General features: G+C 39.0%; 1 protein-coding gene across 7 annotated transcripts in view; it reads left to right on the top strand.

Annotated features, from left to right (window-relative positions):
- LOC115209407 (extensin-2) overlaps nucleotides 1–20000 on the top strand; it is a 271538-nt gene that overhangs the window by 80128 nt on the left and 171410 nt on the right. For all 7 annotated transcript variants that reach the window (XM_029777805.2, XM_029777807.2, XM_029777810.2 and 4 more), the window contains one exon: nucleotides 11439–12672. In XM_029777805.2, the coding sequence (XP_029633665.1) occupies nucleotides 11439–12672 (1234 nt within the window). The remainder of the gene's footprint in view (nucleotides 1–11438; nucleotides 12673–20000) is intronic.

Below are 20000 nucleotides of genomic sequence, written 5' to 3'. Positions count from 1 at the left end.
TCGGGGTCGATGAATTAAGTACCAGTTACGCACTGGGGTCGATATAATCGACTTCATCCCTTTGTATGTCCTTGTTTGTCCTCTCTATGTTTATCCCCTTGTGGGCAATAAAAAAATAAGAACGTAAGGATACCCAGCATACTAATGATTCTGCCAACTCTATAAATATCTCTATACAATAATAGCTGATATTGGTTGGTTAATTGGTTAATTCTCCAGTCATGCTTTTCTTATAGAGAGAAGAAAAGAGGGAGTAAACGAGAGATACCAGGAGGGATAACACAAAAAATTAAAGTCAATAGAGGAAGATTGAAATTGGCAAAGAGTAATTGTAACATGATAAAAACCACGTAGTCGATAGACGACAAATACATGGCGCATACTTACACACACGCACACACATAACTACGGTTCAACTACTTGACAAACAATTGGTAGGAGACGGTAAAGAAGCAATGGGTTTACAGAGCCACATGTGTGTGTATATGTATGTATGTTTGTGTAAATATAAAATATCTAATACTAATAGTGACTCTTAACCCATGGGGATAAAGATATACTTTCAAATTAACCACTCTTATGACAGGCGACATTCTAGTTTATAATAGTTAATGCGATCCACCCAAAAATAAGTATCGTATTGTGACGCACACAACCTTTAAGTAGGACCTACTTCTCACATGAAACCAATGAAAATACACGTATCTACGGGTCTCTTCTAAACTGTTAATTCCTTTTGTATCCTGTATTCTCTTTGGTTATCTGTTTATGAAATCACGTTATCCTAATCTTTCTCTTTAACTTAACCCTCGGCATGTTATTGATGATGGTTCCCATCAACTCCTGCTTAACTAATTCGGTGATCCAGTCCCTGAAATCTTCCATCGCCACAAAAGATGCATTTAGCTTCCAGCAACCATGCTCATGTGTATTTGTTTATTTTAAGTTGCCTATACAGGTCGCGAGTTTGAGGTCAAAGTAATCAACTGTCAGAAATTGTGACAACTTAAGTAATCCTGTCTGTTAACCTAGCGAAAATTCTATCTAAATATGACCTGGATGACCTGCTGCGATTAGGCGAGGTTCACATTTGCGCATTCGGGAAATCAAGGTGAAGTCTGTCAGACAGAAGTGTCTGAGAAGGTTTGCAAAATTTTTGCATCTCACTTTATCGGCTACACTCACAAAGTTCTTGTGTGCGTCCAAAATGCCATTCCATTCGCCCAATAACATTAATGAGCGAGATATCCCCAGGAATTTCTCTTGGGGTCTTAAGAAATATGGGCTGCTTGCTCCAATTTAGGTGCAAACGAACACTAATTTGATGAGCCCAGCTTCCTTTGCTGATGCTCACGTCCAGAACCACCGATTTACCATCCGAGTCTAGGAAAACCCTATTCACCTTCTGGTCCAAACCATTCCAAAATAGCACCGCTACACCATTCAATCCAAGTCGACTGATGGAAGCGTAGGTCTCATTGTCATCCAGAAGGGAGTCGACCAATTTCGTATCGTAAATGCTTGTTTCGCTAATGGCTTTCACATCCAAGCACAGTGACCTGAGGTCGTTGAACAGGTGTCCGTGTCTCCATGCCGACTCCAGCCCACTTACTTGTAAGTAGGAGCTGGAGAAAACAAAAAAGTGAAAGTTCGCTTATCCTAGTCTTGTTTTTAAGAATATTTTTAAGAGACCTCCAAAATCCCTTATTCTAAAATATTTTTAAATATTCTCACTCTATTTGGGAAAATGTTTCTAAATTTCTGATGTATTACTTTTTTGTGGTGTTTTCTATATGATTACATTGTTGTAGCCCTCACCAAAGGTAAAACTTTTGCTTTCGTTAGCGCGTACGTACCCCCATTAACTTTAAGCTAAGGTGAGACAGAGGAGGATCCCCTCTGTGTATATGTGCAGAAGAAGCCTTTATTGCTTTTCCACTTGTTACCATAGCTTCTGTTTTCTTACAGATGTTTGGCACAGGTAGCCGCAGTCGTCTGAGATGCTCTGCTCTTTTCTCTTCTGTAAGGTAGAAACCCTTGAAGTGGTCTGTTTTGCTACACACGTATAATTTTAGATTTCTGCTTTCCACCACCACTTGTATTTGCTCACACTTTTCGAAATAGAAGTAGCCCGGAATGCCAGCTAATTTCTCATGCTCGATCAACACCAGAAACAGACCTTGTAGGATGATACAAACAACATCTAAATACCACATGAAGGAAGATGGTCGTGCGAATAAAGTATTAGACATTTTGTTATTGTAGGTTTCAAGTTCAAATCCACTGAAAGCATTTCCTCGAGCCTCGATGAAAGACGCTTAATTTTAAGCTTTAGAGTACATTTAGCTGATAGGAATGGGTAACAGTATTTCTGACAATACCATCTTCGACAATCTAGCATCATGTTCTGGGGTTGTTTTGTTTGTTTTTATTTTTTTTGTTTTTGTTTTTTTTTTTCAACTGTTTGACAACTACAATTAGCAATTAACTTCTTCTAATTTACTTAGCATTAAAATTATTTTACTTTTCCTATCAACTGCAGTATTTGTATTTCTATGGTACGCGTACACAAATATACTCACGCCTACATCTTCTCACAGGCTCACTACCATCTAACACACTAACTCTTTATAAATTAACAGCAAGACAACCTCCATGCGATGACGCATTAGGTAATGTAGTCCCAGACACGACTTAACAGACGAGATGATCGTATTTGGAAAGCCTCTGATCATATGTCTGCTCGATCAGAACTGAGTTGGCACTAGACAATAACTATTATGCAACTCATCGAGCCAATAAGAGAGCCTTTAGTCGTTCAAATTGCTAGAAATTGCGACCAGAACTTCTTCAAATCTCATCGTATCTTCTTTAAAAAAGATACGTCTTGAAGGAAAACTCAAAATCTGAAATCGTAATATATTCAATATTCCGATAATCCAAACTTATTAATCTACTGTCTAATTTATTGCCATTAAATAACTCACCAACATTTTCTATCTTCTGATCCGTAGATGTTTTGTATTCTGTGTGTGTGTGTGAGAGAGAGAGGGTGGAGGGGAAGAGAGAGTGGATATGTACGCACGCACTTCTTTTATGCTGCAACAACAGATGGCTTAACATTACGTCCACTCCCTACCCACTCCGCTGTGCCACACTAACCACCAGGACCAGTTCTTTGTTCCCCGGAAAGTCAATCCTCTGGAAATCTCTCCTTCCCTATAATTTTTCTGGAACCGTTAATGTGCAACACAAGATGAATATTAACCACATTGATCTCACTGATTTCGGAGTGCCTACAAAGGCCAAAGCACTAGGCTCCAGAACTTCTAGAAAAGATACCTGAAGTAGACTGTTATTTTCTTTCTAGTGGAATGAGGGAATTCATCTCTCATCCTTTAATACAGCGCTATTTTACAAACTCACTCGACATGTCAGAAATAGCTACAAAATCTCCGTCAAATTTCACTCTGTTATCTTAGAAAATAAGAGACTCATTAGATAATGCATTCCTAGATTCGAGAGAATGATGGAATTGCCACTACAGGAAAACATTTGATCATGGACCTGCTCATTTGGATTGGCCTGAGGCTATATAACATCTATACAAGTTGGAATTAAGTCCGGCCTTATCGGTCTCTAATATATATGCATATTAATCCCTACTGGACTAACATATATGATCCATTATTTTGTATCCCATTGTGGAGCTTCGATGTGTTACTCTTGCCTTTATCTATTAGCTCATTGCTGAATAGCGAAGACACGTGATGGATATATCTTGTTTGTATCGCAGTTCTCAGTTATTTGAACATCTGATTTTTCTAAGATTAAGCTGTTTGTCTCATATTCTATCTAACCATATTGTGTCGTGGTTAAAATCCTTCGAAAATAATTTCATTACTTTTCAAAGTAAAATACTCGTATTTTCTGCTCCTTGCTTTTCTCTGTAATTATTTTCTTTGTACTATTCTTCAAGTAAATCGTGAGCTTGCAGAGCTTGCACGCCGGACAAAATGCTTAGTGGCATTTCGTCTGTCTTCCCATTCTCAGTTCAAATTCCGCCGAAGTTGATTTTTCTATGCATCCATTTCGGGGTCGAGAATGTTAGTACCAGTTGAACATTGGGGTCAATGTAATTGACAAGCCCTTCATCCAAGAGAAAGTGGTAGAAACTAGGATTGTAAGTACTACTTCTTGCTTATCCCAAGATTTTGTCATGACTCTACTATACCTGGATATACAAGTGACCAACGTATCATCCTACAAGATCAGTTTCTGGTGTTGATCCAACATGAGAAATTAGCTGGCATTCCGGGCTACTTCCATTTCGAAAAGTGTGAGCAAAAGAAGTGGTGGTGGAAAGCAGAAATCTTTGTACCTATAGCAGAAAGTATTATAATTCGATCAGTGGTGGAATCGCTAGAGCGGTAGATAAAATCTTTTACAATACTAATTCCGACATTTTTCATCTTGAGTTCAAATTTCGCTGAGGTCAATTCTGTCTTTCTTCTCTCCGGGCTTCATAAAATAAGGTACTAGTCAAGTACTGATATCGATGGCATCGACTCAACTCGTCCCCTCAAAATTAGAAACAATTATCAAACATAGCGTGCTGGCAAACTCCTCAGAGCGTCCGAAAAGATGCTTTACGATATCTCTTCTGGTTCTTTACGTTCTCACGGGATTCAACTTTCATCTGTCTGGGGTCGTTAAAATAAAGTACGATTCAAGTTTTCAAGCTCTCTTCTCCTAAAATTTCTGATTTTATGCCTAAACCAGACACGAGTAAGCTGGTGGAATCATTTGAGTTCGGAGAGAGATAAATTTACCAAAGAGATATATTTACTAGTTATAATTCAACTGGGTATTGTATAAGAGTTACGCACACGGTTATTCAGATATACGCTGGTTCATTTGTCGACAATAGACACTAGGTGTTCCCTTCCTGCGTCATAAGTTATCAATGTTACTAACTTATTGGCTTCGGTTGTAACAGTCTTCGTCTACAGTTGTAGATCAGAGAAAAATCGTAGCATTTTTCTCGCAGTTTACTTCACGTCATTTGTTTATATTTATCGCTTCCATCCTACGGAATATGGCTGGCCAAAGCTACTCATCATCAGCGTCAGCGTCAGCTGTTATTTATAAACTATTTATAGTATTTCTGATCGTTTTCTCATGTTAAAGAATATTTTGTTTGAGTAGTTTGTTTGGAATGCGCTATTTTAAAGAAATCCTTCTCTGTACGATTTAAGACTGTTGTTGTTGTGTCCCAGATCAGCCCAAGTTTGAGAAGACGTTCCATCCAAGACCATCTCGTCTTTTACGCAGATATTGTGTATACCTAAAGGCTGATTATACAATAAGTTGGTGTAAGATATGAAGGAGTGACTGTATAGATTTCCAACTTCCAATTGGATTGTACAATCTAATGTACTTTATGTAGGAGATAAAGTACTAATTATATACTGAGGATTTTGATAACTATTTAAATCACAATTGCATTAATTAAAATAAGATTTTTTTGTCACAATTTTTGTCATTTTGAAATTTTTACAGAAGCTATCTTAACTGAAATGACGTACAACATTTACTGGAATAAAATGCGATCTTGAATATAAAGTGGCCCTTCCTTCATCTTTTTCTTCTTTATTTAAAACTTAGTAATATATTTTTAATGTAGTCTCAAATATACAAACACTTTGGATAGTGAAAGTTGAAACCCCCTTGACCATAGTTCTAAACGGTTAGGGATAGAAGAGAGCTAAACAACAAGAATGCGAAAATCAACATCTGATCAGAGCTGGATTATTTTCTGGCCTTAAAGAAAAATACCTTGTCTGTGAAGATGCCATGGGAAATCATCTAAGCTTGCGAAATCTTGTGTCTGTAGCGTCGTTAAGTCTATTTACTTGCGTGTTGGTTCATGTGCAATATTAAATGGTTTCCTTTTGGTGTATATGTATGTAACGATTGTTTTTCTGCTATTGAAGGAAACTAAGTTATCATGTTACCATTGAAGGTTATTTTGCCTCGGGTTATCACTACCTGTGGCAGACCAGTGATCAAAAGCGTTCCAGCTGCGACCTTTCCGTCCTTCTCTCGAGTATTGCGCATCCAAGTCTACATTATATGTCTTGTACGTTTTTAAGACGGTGGCAGAATCGTTAGCATGCCGGGTGAAATGCTAAGCGGTTTTTAGTCTGCCGATACGTTCTGAGTCCAAATTCCGCCGAGGTCGACTTTGCCTTTCATCCTTTCGGGGTCGATAAATTAAGTACCAGTTACGCACTGGGGTCGATGTAATCGACGTAATCTCTTTGTCTGTCCTTGTTTGTCCTCTCTATGTTTAGTCCCTTTGTGGGTAATAAAGAAATAAGAATATATCTTGAGAGAAATTCGGCTGCTATTTTCACCAGGTCGAGCTACCTCATAGACGCCCACGGGCTAGTTGGCTAATGAATGCCCTATTCCCAGAATCAGTGCATGCGTACCCGAGGTATTTTGGTTGCATACGTATGACGCATAGGTGCAAAAGTTTTGAGTTTTCCTAGATCACATTTCCTGAGAATAGAGAATGAATGAAGTAGGGAAAGATACTTTAAAATTAGATACATATTTTAAGTTAGGGGAGACTATGTGTGTGTGCGCGCACGCTCACACACACAACAGAGAATAGACAGGTAGGTAGATAGATAGATAGATAGATAGATAGATAGATAGATAGATAGATAGATAGATAGATAGATAGATAGACAGACAAACAGACAGACAGACAGACAGACAGACAGAGGCAGATAGATAAACAAACCTTTTGGCAACGAGTCGCACCTCCCGGTGCACCTTTTTGATTCTATATATATGCGCCGGTATATATGTATATATGTATGTATGTATATAAAATAGATGTAAATATATATATTATTTGAAATAACATTTTTCACATTATAAAATGCTTATGTTCTAGACAGAGAAATTAGGGAGTTAAAGGGAGGTGAGAGTGAACGATAATAAGCTGAACAAAATTAGTGTGAGAATCAGTGTGGTGTGGTGTGGTGTGTGTGTGTGTGTGTGTGTGTGTGTGCGTGCGTGCGTGCGTGTGTTTGTGTGTGTTATAGCTTGAAGGAACGGAGTAACGCTAACAAAACAGAAGCAAAAGAAAGTAGTAGTAGTAGTAGTAGTAGTAGTAGTAGTAGTGGTGGTGGTGGTGGTGGTGGTGGTGGTGGTGGTAGTAGTAGTGGTGGTGGTGGTGGTGGTGGTGGTGGTAGTAGTAGTAGTAGTAGTAGTGTGGTGGTGGTGGTGGCGGTGGTAGTAGTAGTAGTAGTAGTGGTGGTGGTGGTGGTGGTGGTGGTGGTGTAGTAGTAGTAGTGGTGGTGGTGGTGGTGGTGGTGGTGGTAGTAGTAGTAGTAGTAGTAGTGGTGGTGGTGGTGGCGGTGGTAGTAGTAGTAGTAGTAGTGGTGGTGGTGGTGGTGGTGGTGGTGGTAGTAGTAGTGGTGGTGGTGGTGGTGGTGGTGGTGGTGGTGGTGGTAGTAGTAGTAGTAGTGGGTGGTGGTGGTGGTGGTGGTGGTGGTGGTAGTAGTAGTGGTGGTGGTGGTGGTGGTGGTGGTAGTAGTAGTTGTAGTAGTAGTAGTAGTAGTAGTTATTTGAAATGCAGTGGCATCAGTTACTGTAGTATCAACAGCAGTAATAATTGTACCGCAGGTACGATGGTGTTGGAAGAGAGAGAGAGAGAGAGAGAGAGAGAGAGAATGAGCGAGTACAAACAGGAAGGTGTGAATGGTAGGTAAGATGATAAAAACGGATGGACGGCCGACGAGCGAGTGATAACGCTGCGCTGCGAGCTTTAACTGTGAGATGTGATAAACAGCTTTGGCTGAAGTTATTTCTGTCAGTAACATCTGGTGAGGCAGCCGGCACCTCGCTTCTACCACTTTTTCAAAGTAGGAGCGTAAGTGTTATCATTGATAATGACGACGACGACGACGACGACGACGTTGGTGTTGATGATGATGATGGTGATGATGATTATGATTATGATGACGACGATGATGATGATGATGATGGTAATGGTGGTGGTGGTGATGATGATGGTGGAAGTGGTGGTGATAGGGATGATGATGATGATGGTGATGATGGTGGTGGTGGTGATGATGGTGATGATGTTGGTGATGTTGATGATGATGATGATGGCGATGATAATCAATGTAATTGCTATCACTATCATCATTATCATTGCTGAATCGTCGATATCATCGTCTTAAATGTGGCCGCTCGAAATAGTAGGCGTATCTACCTGTTTCAAATCCATTTCTTCTGTCAGAAAAATGTACAATAGATAATTGAGTTCTGGACACGCTAATCTTGAAAGGGGAAAATGGATGGCTGGAATACCTGTGATCAGGCCCAACAACAACATCTTCACCGATGTCATTAAAACTTATTTCTTTACTACCCACAAGGGGCTAAACACAGAGAGGACAAACAAGGACAGACAAACGGATTAAGTCGATTATATCGACCCCAGTGCGTAACTGGTACTTATTTAATCGACCCCCGAAAGGATGAAAGGTAAAGTCGACCTCGGCGAAATTTGAACTCAGAACGTAGCGGCAGACGAAATACTACTAAGCATTTCGCCCTGCGTGCTAACGTTTCCGCCACCTCGCCGCCTTTAAAACTGTTGCGGTAATCATTACCACCATCACCATCCTCATCACCATCATTGTCATCGTTGTCGTCATGGTAATCAAAATTACCATCGATATCATCAAAATCATCAGTATATATCTGACCGTTATTGCCCACCTCGTGGTCAGTCGCCCCAACCAAAATTGTTCTATAGGCAGCTCTGAGGAAGTTGTCAGTATTATATATAGCGATGATACACAATGCTATAAGGCTGCTGTAGATTTTTCGAATAATGACTATGAATATCTTAAATAATTCTTTCGCGCGCGCGTGTGTGTGTGTGTGTGTGTAATTCGTGAAAAGGGAACAGATGAAGAGTTCTGATTTTATTAAACGCCTCCACCATTATCTGCTAGTCATGTCTGGTCATACTTATGTTTCCTATAATTACCGTATATGCCAATAGGGCGGCGAGCTGGCAGAATCGTTAGCACGCCCGGCGAAATGCTTTGCGGTATTTCGTCTGCCGCTACGTTCTGAGTTTAAATTCCGCCGAGGTCGACTTTCCCTTTCATCCTTTCGGGGTCGATTAAATAAGTACCAGTTACGCACTGGGGTCGATGTAATCGACTTAATCCGTGTGTCTGTCCTTGTTTAGCCCTTTGTGGGTAGTAAAGAAATATATAATTACTGTATATGCCAATGTACAATGAGAATCGTGTGTAAGCTGACTGCAAGAAAATTCTCAAAATGTTTGTTTTGTGCTAAAGTCACCTTATCAGTCAACAATTAAGTTTACAGTCATCATTACGAATATTTCAAAGATAGATTTTAACTGGCACTCCGTCGGTTACGACGATGGGCGTTCTAGTTGATCTGATCAACGGAACAGCCTGCTCGTGAAATTATTGTGCAAGTGGCTGAGCACTCCACAGACACGCGTACTCTTTACGTAGTTCTCAAAAAGATCCAGAGTGAAACAGAAAGTGACATGGCTGGCCCTTAAAGATACAGGTACAACTCATTTTTGCCAGGTGAGTGAACTGGAGCAACGTGAAATAAAGTGCCTTGCTCAAGAACACAACGCGCTTCCAAGAATCGAACTCACGAACTTACTATGATCGTGGGGTGAATACCCCTAACCACTAAGCCACATATTTTCACTACATTTTTTAATACAATATAAGGAATGGAATCCTAACAGACATTTCCTTTTCAAAAGGTTAACCCTATCTTAAAAGTTCATCATTAAATTTATTTAGTTATTCATAGTCGTAGGAGTGGCTGCGTCGTAAGTAGCTTGCTTACCAACCACATGGTTCCGGGTTCAGTCCCACTGCGTGGCACCTTTGGCAAGTGTCTTCTACTCTAGCCTCGGGCCGACCAAAGCCTTGTCAGTGGATTTGGTAGACGGAAACTGAAAGAAGCCTGTCGTATATATATATATATATATTATATATATATATATATATATATATATATGTGTGTGTGTGTGTGTGTGTGTGTGTGTGTATGTATGTGTGTGTGCGTATGTTTGTGTGTCTGTGTTTGTCCCCACAACATCGCTTGACAACCGATGCTGGTGTGTTTACGTCCCCGTAACTTAGCGTTTCGGCAAAAGAGATCGATAGAATAAGTACTAGGCTTACAAAGAATGAGTCCTGGGGTCGATTTGCTCGACTAAAGGCAGTGCTCTAGCATGGCCGCAGTCAAATGACTGAAACAAGTAAGAGTAAAAGAGTACCAGTTTTCATATTCATTCAGATAATTCAGATTTAAGATCTCTCTCATTAAATAACCTCTGTTTTGGTTAAATAAATGCATTGCTTCAAATATTATTGTGTATGCCTATATATTCAGCAATTATTGATTTCTTTTGTCTTTGGGTAGGTGTGGTTTGCGTTTAGGCAAGGTACCTAAGGATAGTCACAAGAATTGATTTGTAATGGCATGATTCGAACTAGAAATATTCGAAAATGTATTATATGATGTGCTGTAAGATGGAACAGATAATTCTAGGTCTCCAGTCTTGTTATAAACTCCATATTTTGATGCACTGTTTCTTATAGCAATGTATGAGTTGTAGGCTTCCTTTTTTCCGGCAGCAGTTTCGGAACTCTGCAAAGGATATAGATCTTCCACATATCTATCTCATCACATGGAAGAGTTGTAATCATAGAGTTGAAAAGTTACCGACTTATCGGCTACAGAGTTGTTGATTTCTATTCCAACATTGGCACACTGTACCTGTGTACAGAAATTCAGGAAATTAAGGTTCGATCTGGTGTTAAACAACTACAACAAATATTTCTTATCACATAGATACGTTGGTTCTGTTTGTTTGTTCCTACTCGAGCCACGCCTGGCTCATAAGGGCCGTCGCAGATGAGCTGCAAGATGCAGGAGGAAAGAGCGAGAGAAAGTTGTGGCGAAAAAGTCAGCAGAAGTCGCCATTACCTTCTGCCGGAGCTGTGTGGAGCTTAGGTGTTTCGCTCATAAACACACACATCGCCTGGTTTGAGATTCGAACCCGTGATCCCTCGACCGCGAGTCCGCTGCTCTAACCACTAGGCCATGTGCCTCCACTACATTGATAAGTTGCAATGATAGAGTTGAAAAGATGTCGACTTATCGGCTAAAGAGTTGTGAAGTCATATTCTAATAATAACTCAATGTATTTGTTCGAAGAAATTCAAAGAATTAAAGTTCGATTCGTTGTGATTTACGACATACCAAACCTTAAATTTGTTATCTACTGAAAAATATCTATGCTTTGACTATATTCTGTTTTACTTTCTCTTTGCAAGGGGAGGTGCCGAGGTGTTTTCATCGGTCAGCAGTCCTCCGAGTTACGACCAGGCTCCAGTTTATCCGGTATATAAGAATCCACCTCCGCGTCAAACTCAGCAAACTATGTCACCTTCCATTGCACCACAACAACAACAGTCGATGTACAACAATAACGTCAGTAACCAATACCAATCTCCTTTCGATTATTCTTCTGGCTTTCGCTCAATTAGTGATCCTTCAACTCAACCCAACAGCTACGGATACATTTCACCTGTAACCCCAACGCCGCGTCAGTACTACACAGAACCGACTGAATCCTACCATCACAGCCCTAATGTTTACACTGAAAGCCGACCTCAATACAGCGACATGAATTCAGTTAACCAAAGAACGACAGACTACATGAACAATGATGTTCGTAACGAACCTTACTCTGTTGCTTCACAGTACAAACCATCACCTGCTTCTCCTATGTCGCCTCACTATGTCCAACCAAACGATTATGCTACTTACAACAATCGTGTCGCCGAAGTGAAACCTAACATAGGGTATCAGTCGAGTGCCTTCACACCAACTTCGGCGGCGCAAAGTGCTTCCTATTTTACAGACAGTCATCCAAATCACCAGCAATCACCGGTAACTAGTCCTGTTTACAATGCTCAAGCATTTGCTACAACTACACCAACGTCTTACAGAGATCCTAGCAGAGATTTTGGTGGTAGCGAAAGTCCAGTTCTCCAGAAACCTGTCTCAGCTGGTATATGTCAACCTAGGGAACGACCCGAAGAAAATCTGTATTGGGCGAAACCTGTCAGTATTACTAGTTCAGCTAAAACACCGGAATACGGTTCTTCACAAAGTCCAAAAATCTACAGTGATCTTCACTCCCCAGATATAAGTCGCACGAAGTTTGCTGCTCATCCAGAAGATGGATTTAGCCGAGGATATGCTTCTCCCACCATTATTCAGTGTGGAGAACTACAGTCACCAGTTCGCACTAATTCCTATGTCGAACCTTCGGAAGCTGGGTATTATGAATATCAACCGAAAGCTGTCGCTACAGTACACGAACCGAGGTCTCCGTCTCCTACCAGTCCAATTCTTTCACCACTCCCACCTCCACCCCCAACACAAGTACCACCTCCTGTAGCAGCACCACCACCACCTCCACCACCACCTCCTCCACCACCACCACCACCTCCACCACCTCCACCACCAATGATGGCACCTAATTGGAGGCCACCGAAAAAGGTACGTAATTTTTTTGCTAATTACTTTATTGTTGTTGTTGCTGTTGTGCAAATATGTTTCAGATATCACTGTCCAGTCTTGTTTGTATAGCGGGGACTACATTGTCCATTTACGTTCTTTGTTTCTCTTGGGGGGCTGCTATTTCAAGCAAATCGTGTGATAACATAAAAGGTTAGACGTCATTGTTGTGGTGGTGGTCAATGTTAGTACTGCTGATGGTATTAAATGATGCGGTATCAGGTCTGTAGAATTCTTCTTAGACAGATGGTGATGAACATCTACATTAGTTTCATTATAATCACTAAAATATATTCTCATGTTTCAACCTCATATAGGAAAACTAACTTGACATTACTGTCAAATTTCTTTGAGATCTATATGTTCTTCAGTAGCTAAATGATCGCTCTGTTTTGGTTGAATCTAGCGTTTTCTCCGTCTGTCTGTATGTGTGTGTGTGTGTGTGTGGTGTGTGTGTGTGTGTGTGTGTGTGTGTGTGTGTGTGTGTGTGTGTGCGTGCGTGCGTGCGTGCGCGTGCGTGTGTGCGTGCGTGACAGTAACGGACACCTTAAATGATAATCAAGACCGTGAATTTTCGGGAAAAGGTACCTGTGATAAGCTAATCCTCATTTGTATATCATATAAACTGGGCCTGTGGATACTTAACGATTTGCGAAAAGATTTACATTCTATCACTTCGGACTTAATGGGAAAGCAACTCTTCCTTGAAGAAAGACGTCATGAGGAACGTACCAGCAGTAAACAGAAAGTTCATACGTTTGTAGTTATCTCCCTTAACAAATGCAATTTCGTTTAGCGCCAAGTTAAAATATACCTCTCTGCAACATATTTTGTTATGCATATATTAACATATATGCTTGTAAGTGCATCTAGACACATAATTAGACTAGAAATGTTTTCATAAAAAGTCATTATGTATATGTGATAGTGACTCAAATAACTATAGATACATAGAATGAGATACAGGTAGGAACCGTACAAGTACATATTGTGGGCGTTCGCGTGTGTGTGTATTTATATGTACATATATGCATATATACATATATACATATATACATATCTGCATACATACATATCCCACAGCATCCTAACACAGAAATCTCATCTAAATTTCTTCTTTCCGTCTCTGTCTTAAACTCATTTTCCCTGTCCTAGCTACATTCTTTCTGAAAGGCGATATTTGCAACTATGAGAAATCCATTCTCCCCCACAACTAATCTGAGCGCAACAAAATGTTTATTATCTAGCTCGAATTCTCTCTTCTTAATTATTCCTATGTCAAATACCAAACGCTTCTATTTACTCTGACTCAAAGTCGGTTTCAACCCACTTTGTCCTCTCACCCTCCAATCAGCGAGCTGCTCAGTTTTGCCGGCTATATGCTAACAAACAACTCACACACACACACACACACACACACACACACACACACATACACACATCAGACAAAATGAGAGGTGAGGCTGAAACAACCAGCTAAACATACTTAAAAACAACATACATACACACAAAAAGATAGATGGACAGATTGATTAAATTTTACTGCAGTCGTTGGAAAGATTAGTACGAGCGCTCAACGTGACTTACCAATGAAGAACGTGTTGATTTGGATATTAGAGACAAGATCAAAGGTTATCAAAACCGAGAGAAGCAAGCTATATTTCGCCACTATTCAGACGGTGAAGTAAATACTCCTATCAGATAAGCTCAATCTGTTTTGTCTTGTGATGTATTAACAAAATCTTGTGCTAATACATCTCTAAATACAGAAGATTTTCCACCGATAGAAAGGAACCAATAGACTATTACTATTAAATTGTGCAAGACGAGCTTTATATCTTTACATTGAGTCAACGTCTCATATTTATAGAGGAGAAGATAGGAATGTTGTGAAATCCATGCCATTTCCAAAAGCATGAGCGACAATCAACACGTGTGTGTGTGAGAGAGAGAGAGAGAGAGAGAGAGAGAGTGGGCGTGTGTGCGTGTGTGTGTGTGTGTGCGTGTGTGTATCTGTGTGTGTGTGCGTGTGCGCGCGCTTGCGTGTGTGTGTGAGACTGTCTGATACAGCCATATAGATCGGTGGTTCTTGACCGGGGTCCTTTTGGCTTTTGGGGATCCGTATGGCCCTTGGGTGTCTATATTGCCCTTAGGGGCCCACATAAGAATTCATTGCTAAAATTTATCTGCAATAAATTGTTTATACTTCTACAAGACACATTTGTGCTAAAAGCCTCCACCTTTGGCTGTTTAAAATATGTATGTATGTATGTATGTATGTATGTATGTATGTATGTATGTATGTATGATAAACTGAGCTTTTAATACAAAACATATTTGAATATTTTCTGTCCATATCACATTTTTACTGCGTCGAAGCGGGGAAAGCTGAAACTTCCTAAATCCCAAACAAATTACGAAGACACGTGCAATCATTCTTTTCCCCTTTTAAAAATTAGTAAATATGAACTCTACTGAAAAGTATTAAGTGATCCTTCAATTTAATGTGAAATTGTTTTTATATATAGAAATATTAAAATTTCTAAGTCCCTCTAAAGGAGACTACGGCAGCGGTACTGGAAATTACCAGTTATCGCCAAGCTAATATGGCAGTCCATAAATATAAGACTAAAGCTACCGTTGATTAGCTCCAAAAGGCCATCGCCCCTAGCTAGCTATATGACACACGAGCATGTGTTTTGATATATATATTACATGAGAATAAATACTGATACACATACGCTCGCGGTCATGCACACGCGTGCGCAGTCTTTCTCTCTCTCTCTCGCTCCGTCTCTCTCTCTCTCTCTCTCTCTCTCTCATACACACACACAGAAACCTATATATATATATATATATATATATATATACATATGTCTCTCGAGGATATATGTCTGCGAAAATGGGAAAATCTACGGGAATGAAAAAAAGTCGTCACGAAACCAGTGAGCTGGTAGAACCGTTAACACGCCGGACAAAATGCTTAGCACCATTTCGTCCGTCCTTACATTCTGTGTTCAAATTTCGCCGAAATTGGCTTTGCCCTTTTATCTTTTAGTGGGGTGATAAAATAAGTATCACTTGAGCACTGGAGTTGATGTAATCGACTTACTCGCTCCCTCAAAATCACTGGCCTTGGACCAATATGTTAAACCAATATTTATTCTACATCTAGATCTCGATACTCCTTTGTCGCTCTCTCCATTAGAATTGTTGTAGACCAGTGATTGGCCTGTTGTAAGCCTATCACCGACGACGCTATATTATTATTCACTTATTGATATTATTATTCACTTATTGATATTAAAATAACTACATAAATATATTCAGGTAGTTTATTTCAGTTGAATTTTTTTTAAGTGCCATTGTTATCGAGGTTCGTGATTATTAGTGTTATTGTTAGTTGTTTGGTCTTCAGGTTCTGAGTTCAATTTCTGCCGAGGTCGACTTTGCCTTTCATCTTTTCGAGATCGATGAATTAACTACCAGCCGAGTACTGAAGTCGATGTAATCGACTTAACCCCTCCCACCAAAATTGCTGGCTTTGTGCCAAAATTTGAAACCATTAGTTTAATTTCAAATCCAGCATTTTCATTATAATTTCTTTGTCTTGAGATCCCACTTTTGTTTAATTTATGTTACATTTTGTTTGTGGGGTGAGGATATTCGTAGTGTACGAGTAGTTTTTTTTTTTTTTATGTAAAGTACTAAAACTCTTATAAAACGTATCTCATGTAACTGCTGCACTACTGTTTTAATTTTCCTTTAATTCCTAATGAAGTCCATTCCCTTGTTTTTAGCATTTTTTTTTTTTTTCATCTAAAACTATAACTTCTTTAAACATCATTTTAACTATTTCCTAGAATAAACTGCACTTCCTTCTAGAAATATTTCTGTGCGTTTCATGCTTTTGCCTTTATTTTATATATAAAGAACGTTTGACGCCTCAGATAAGTTGCAGTTGTTCCCCTTATACACAGATAAACAGGCGAGAGCTATGAATTACTTCCCTTGCACTTGTGTTTTGTGTGTGTGTGTGTGTGTGTGTATGTGCTTTTATTTTCAGCCTTGGCCATTAGGCATTTAAACTTAATTTCAACAATATCTGGTATAGTAATGATTTACGTAACCGGATGTCACAAAATTTTTTGGATTAAACTGAATTGTATATTACAGTAAATGAAAAAATACACATCAAAAGAAAATAACGAAGATAATATTATTTGTACAAGGAAAAGATTATTAGTACGTTGTTAAAATTTTCGAATATTGTCCCCTTGAATCTTCCCCTTCGTGGCAAATAAATAAAATTATTATTACTATTATTATTATTATTATTATTATTATTATTATTATTATTATTATTATTGTTATTATTATGGGTATGATGGAAAGTGTCAGCCGTCCACAGCCAGAAAACTGGGATGACACTTGTTTACTGGTCATGCTTAAAAAACGTTGAGAAGAATTCTTGCAGTTCCAAGCAATGCTGATTTTTGTAGGTGTTCTATCTTCACACGTGCACCAATCTTTTTCAGCCATGTTGGTAGTTGAGTGCTGATACTTCCAAGTGCACCAATTACTATTGATATCACGTCTACTCTCTTCATTGACCACAGCCTTCGTATTTCCCTCTTCAAATCGTCATAGCTGTTTATTTTTTCTTCTCCTTACACATTGATCTTGTAGTCACCTGGGCATGCTATGTCGATTATCATGCATGTTCTTTTTTTTTTATTCACCACAACAATGTCCGGTTTCCGATGTCTGGTCGGGTGATCGCACTGAATCATTACATGCCATAGGATTTTGCAATTCTCGTTTTTGGTGACTCCTACTGGAGTTTGCTCACACCATGTCTTTGCTCTTTGAGGACCGTGATTTCCACAGAGCTCCCAGTGGATCAGTCTTGGCTATTATTATTATTATTATTATTATTATTTATTATTATTATTATTATTATTATTATTATTATTATTATGTACTTTCACTGCACTACCGAGCACAGCTTTGTATGCCTTGGATATGTACTTTGGCTAGTTTTAATGATGTTATTTTTACTGTATTCAAAGAACTTTATGTATGATGAGCGCAGTGCCTAGCAGTGCTATAGTCTATACGCTTTATATATTCGTAAGTCCTTGTGTTTTGGTTATGTATTTGTCTATGTTTTTTTTTATTACCTTGCTTAATGCATTTATTAATATAGGGACCCCTGTCTTCAGGTCCCACATTCGGGTTATCTCTATATCTAGGTCTTTGTATCTGAAGATATTTCTCCATTTCTTTTAGAAATAAATCGTCATCTGTTGGGACTGATATGTCATTTAGAGAGCGTTTTCTTTTCTCAGTGGTCCCTGACAATATCTGGTCTCTCTGTCTATGTGCATTGGCATATCCCAGTATGTGGTTGGCGGTTTCCTGTGAGGAGGTTTTTATCTTGTGCCGCAATTAAAAGCCTTCATTTTCTGCTTTGAAACCCGAATTTTTCAACCGATGTTGAAATTTTATTTTGTTTATTTCCTTTCCGCTTAGTTTATCTCAGTATTTGCCATATAAGGGTTTTCTTGTCATCATTTCAGCATGGTATTTTGTTGTTCTAGTTTTAGTTTATAATTCAGTGGCTTTACAGCTTCGATGCTCCTTTTCGTTTCTTTATTTTTACCACAGTTATCAGATATTATGAGCTTCTTTTTTTTTTATCATTTTATTGTTGCTCATGTTTTATGGCTATTTGTACCAGTTTTCCTTGGTTCTGTCTTAGATATTTCTGCAGTCCTAAGGCGGATATTTTGTAGTTATTATTATTATTATGTTTCTATCCTCTTTGAAATATCAGAACCTAATGTTTGACTTCAACACACGACTGAAATGCCAGAGATCCGGGCTAAATACATTGCTCTATCCTACTTCTGAGTTCAAATCTTCCAAGGAAATCGGGTTTGGACTTAGGTTGAGTGCTGTTTGACACATTTCCCACTTACTTGTAGATTTCCTTGTTTAAGAAGTCTTAACTTCTTTATACATGCGGTAATTAAGTTGTTAGATAAGTTAAACAAGTGTTGATATTCGTAGTGGCTAAAATAGACACACACGTTTCTAATATATCTAAATTTATGATGTTTGTATGCATGTATGTATGTATGTAGGTAGGTAGGTAGGTAGGTAGGTAGGTAGGTAGGTGGGTAGGTAGGTAGGTAGGTAGGTAGGTAGGTAGGTAGGTAGGTAGGTGGGTAGGTAGGTAGGTAGGTAGGTAGGTAGGTAGGTAGGTAGGTAGGCAGATAGGTAGGTAGGTTGGTTTGTATGAATGTATAGCATATTTTTGATGTGTTTCAACCGCCGTGCACATTAGACACATCCAAGTATCTTTGTAAGGTATCTCATTTTTATCCGTAACCCAAATCGTTAGGGCCAGTTAATGTGTCACGTTTTGCGTCTGTAACCGAAACATACAAACCTCTTGATAAAATTCATTTGTAAATAAGGCTAAGTTCATGTGTCGTGGATAGCAGTTAATTCTGATGTTTCAGTGACAAGGTCACCATTAAATACTTACCAAACTGGTAAATAATATATATCTGCATCAGCTAATTTGCTAAAGACAAGATTATTGCTTACGATACGTTAATGTAATGATTTGCCCGACAATATTAAATAATGGACACTGGAGGCGCTTTTATGTTTTCTAGGCGTAATAGCCCACTTAAACTTGCTGAATTGTTGGAGAATAGGAAGTTGGGAAAGTTATTTGCAGATACATAGCCGCCTATCCCGGCGACTGACGGCATCGATAGCGCCTACGTCCACGTGTACGTGGGCGAGAGCGCGAGTTTCGCTCAAGCCCCACTTGAGCCTCGCGGTCCGAGGTTTCTACGTGTTCGCTTGATCTGCAAGAAATAACAGTCAAAGCTTCCTCGTCAGTCCATATCGCTTTAAAAAAGAAAATGCGTATTAGGTTATGAGGTCTTAGATACCACTAAAAAGTTGTAATCATGGTTGGGATGTTTTCGATTATAGGGCTACGTAAGTAATATTTACCTGTGGCTAAATCATAACAACACTTTGCTTGTTTCCTTTTCTGCCTCAAATTAGTGATTATAATATTTAACTTATCTTTAAATGCTGTAATAACTGAAAGGATTTATTAATCCTGAATTGTAACATCAAAGATTGAAACAAGACAATATTATCTGAAATGGATATCAGCCGAATATATGATTTTCGCTGATATATTTAGGAATTATCCAGGAACTGAGATAGTTATGGTTGTTGTCAATTTTCTAAGGGATAATACGATTATCTGAAGTGAA

This window comes from Octopus sinensis, linkage group LG3 (genome assembly GCF_006345805.1).
Source record: "Octopus sinensis linkage group LG3, ASM634580v1, whole genome shotgun sequence".
NCBI lineage: Eukaryota > Metazoa > Mollusca > Cephalopoda > Octopoda > Octopodidae > Octopus > Octopus sinensis.
Note: the sequence above shows the minus strand (reverse complement) of the source record. Positions and strands in the feature narration are given on the sequence as shown.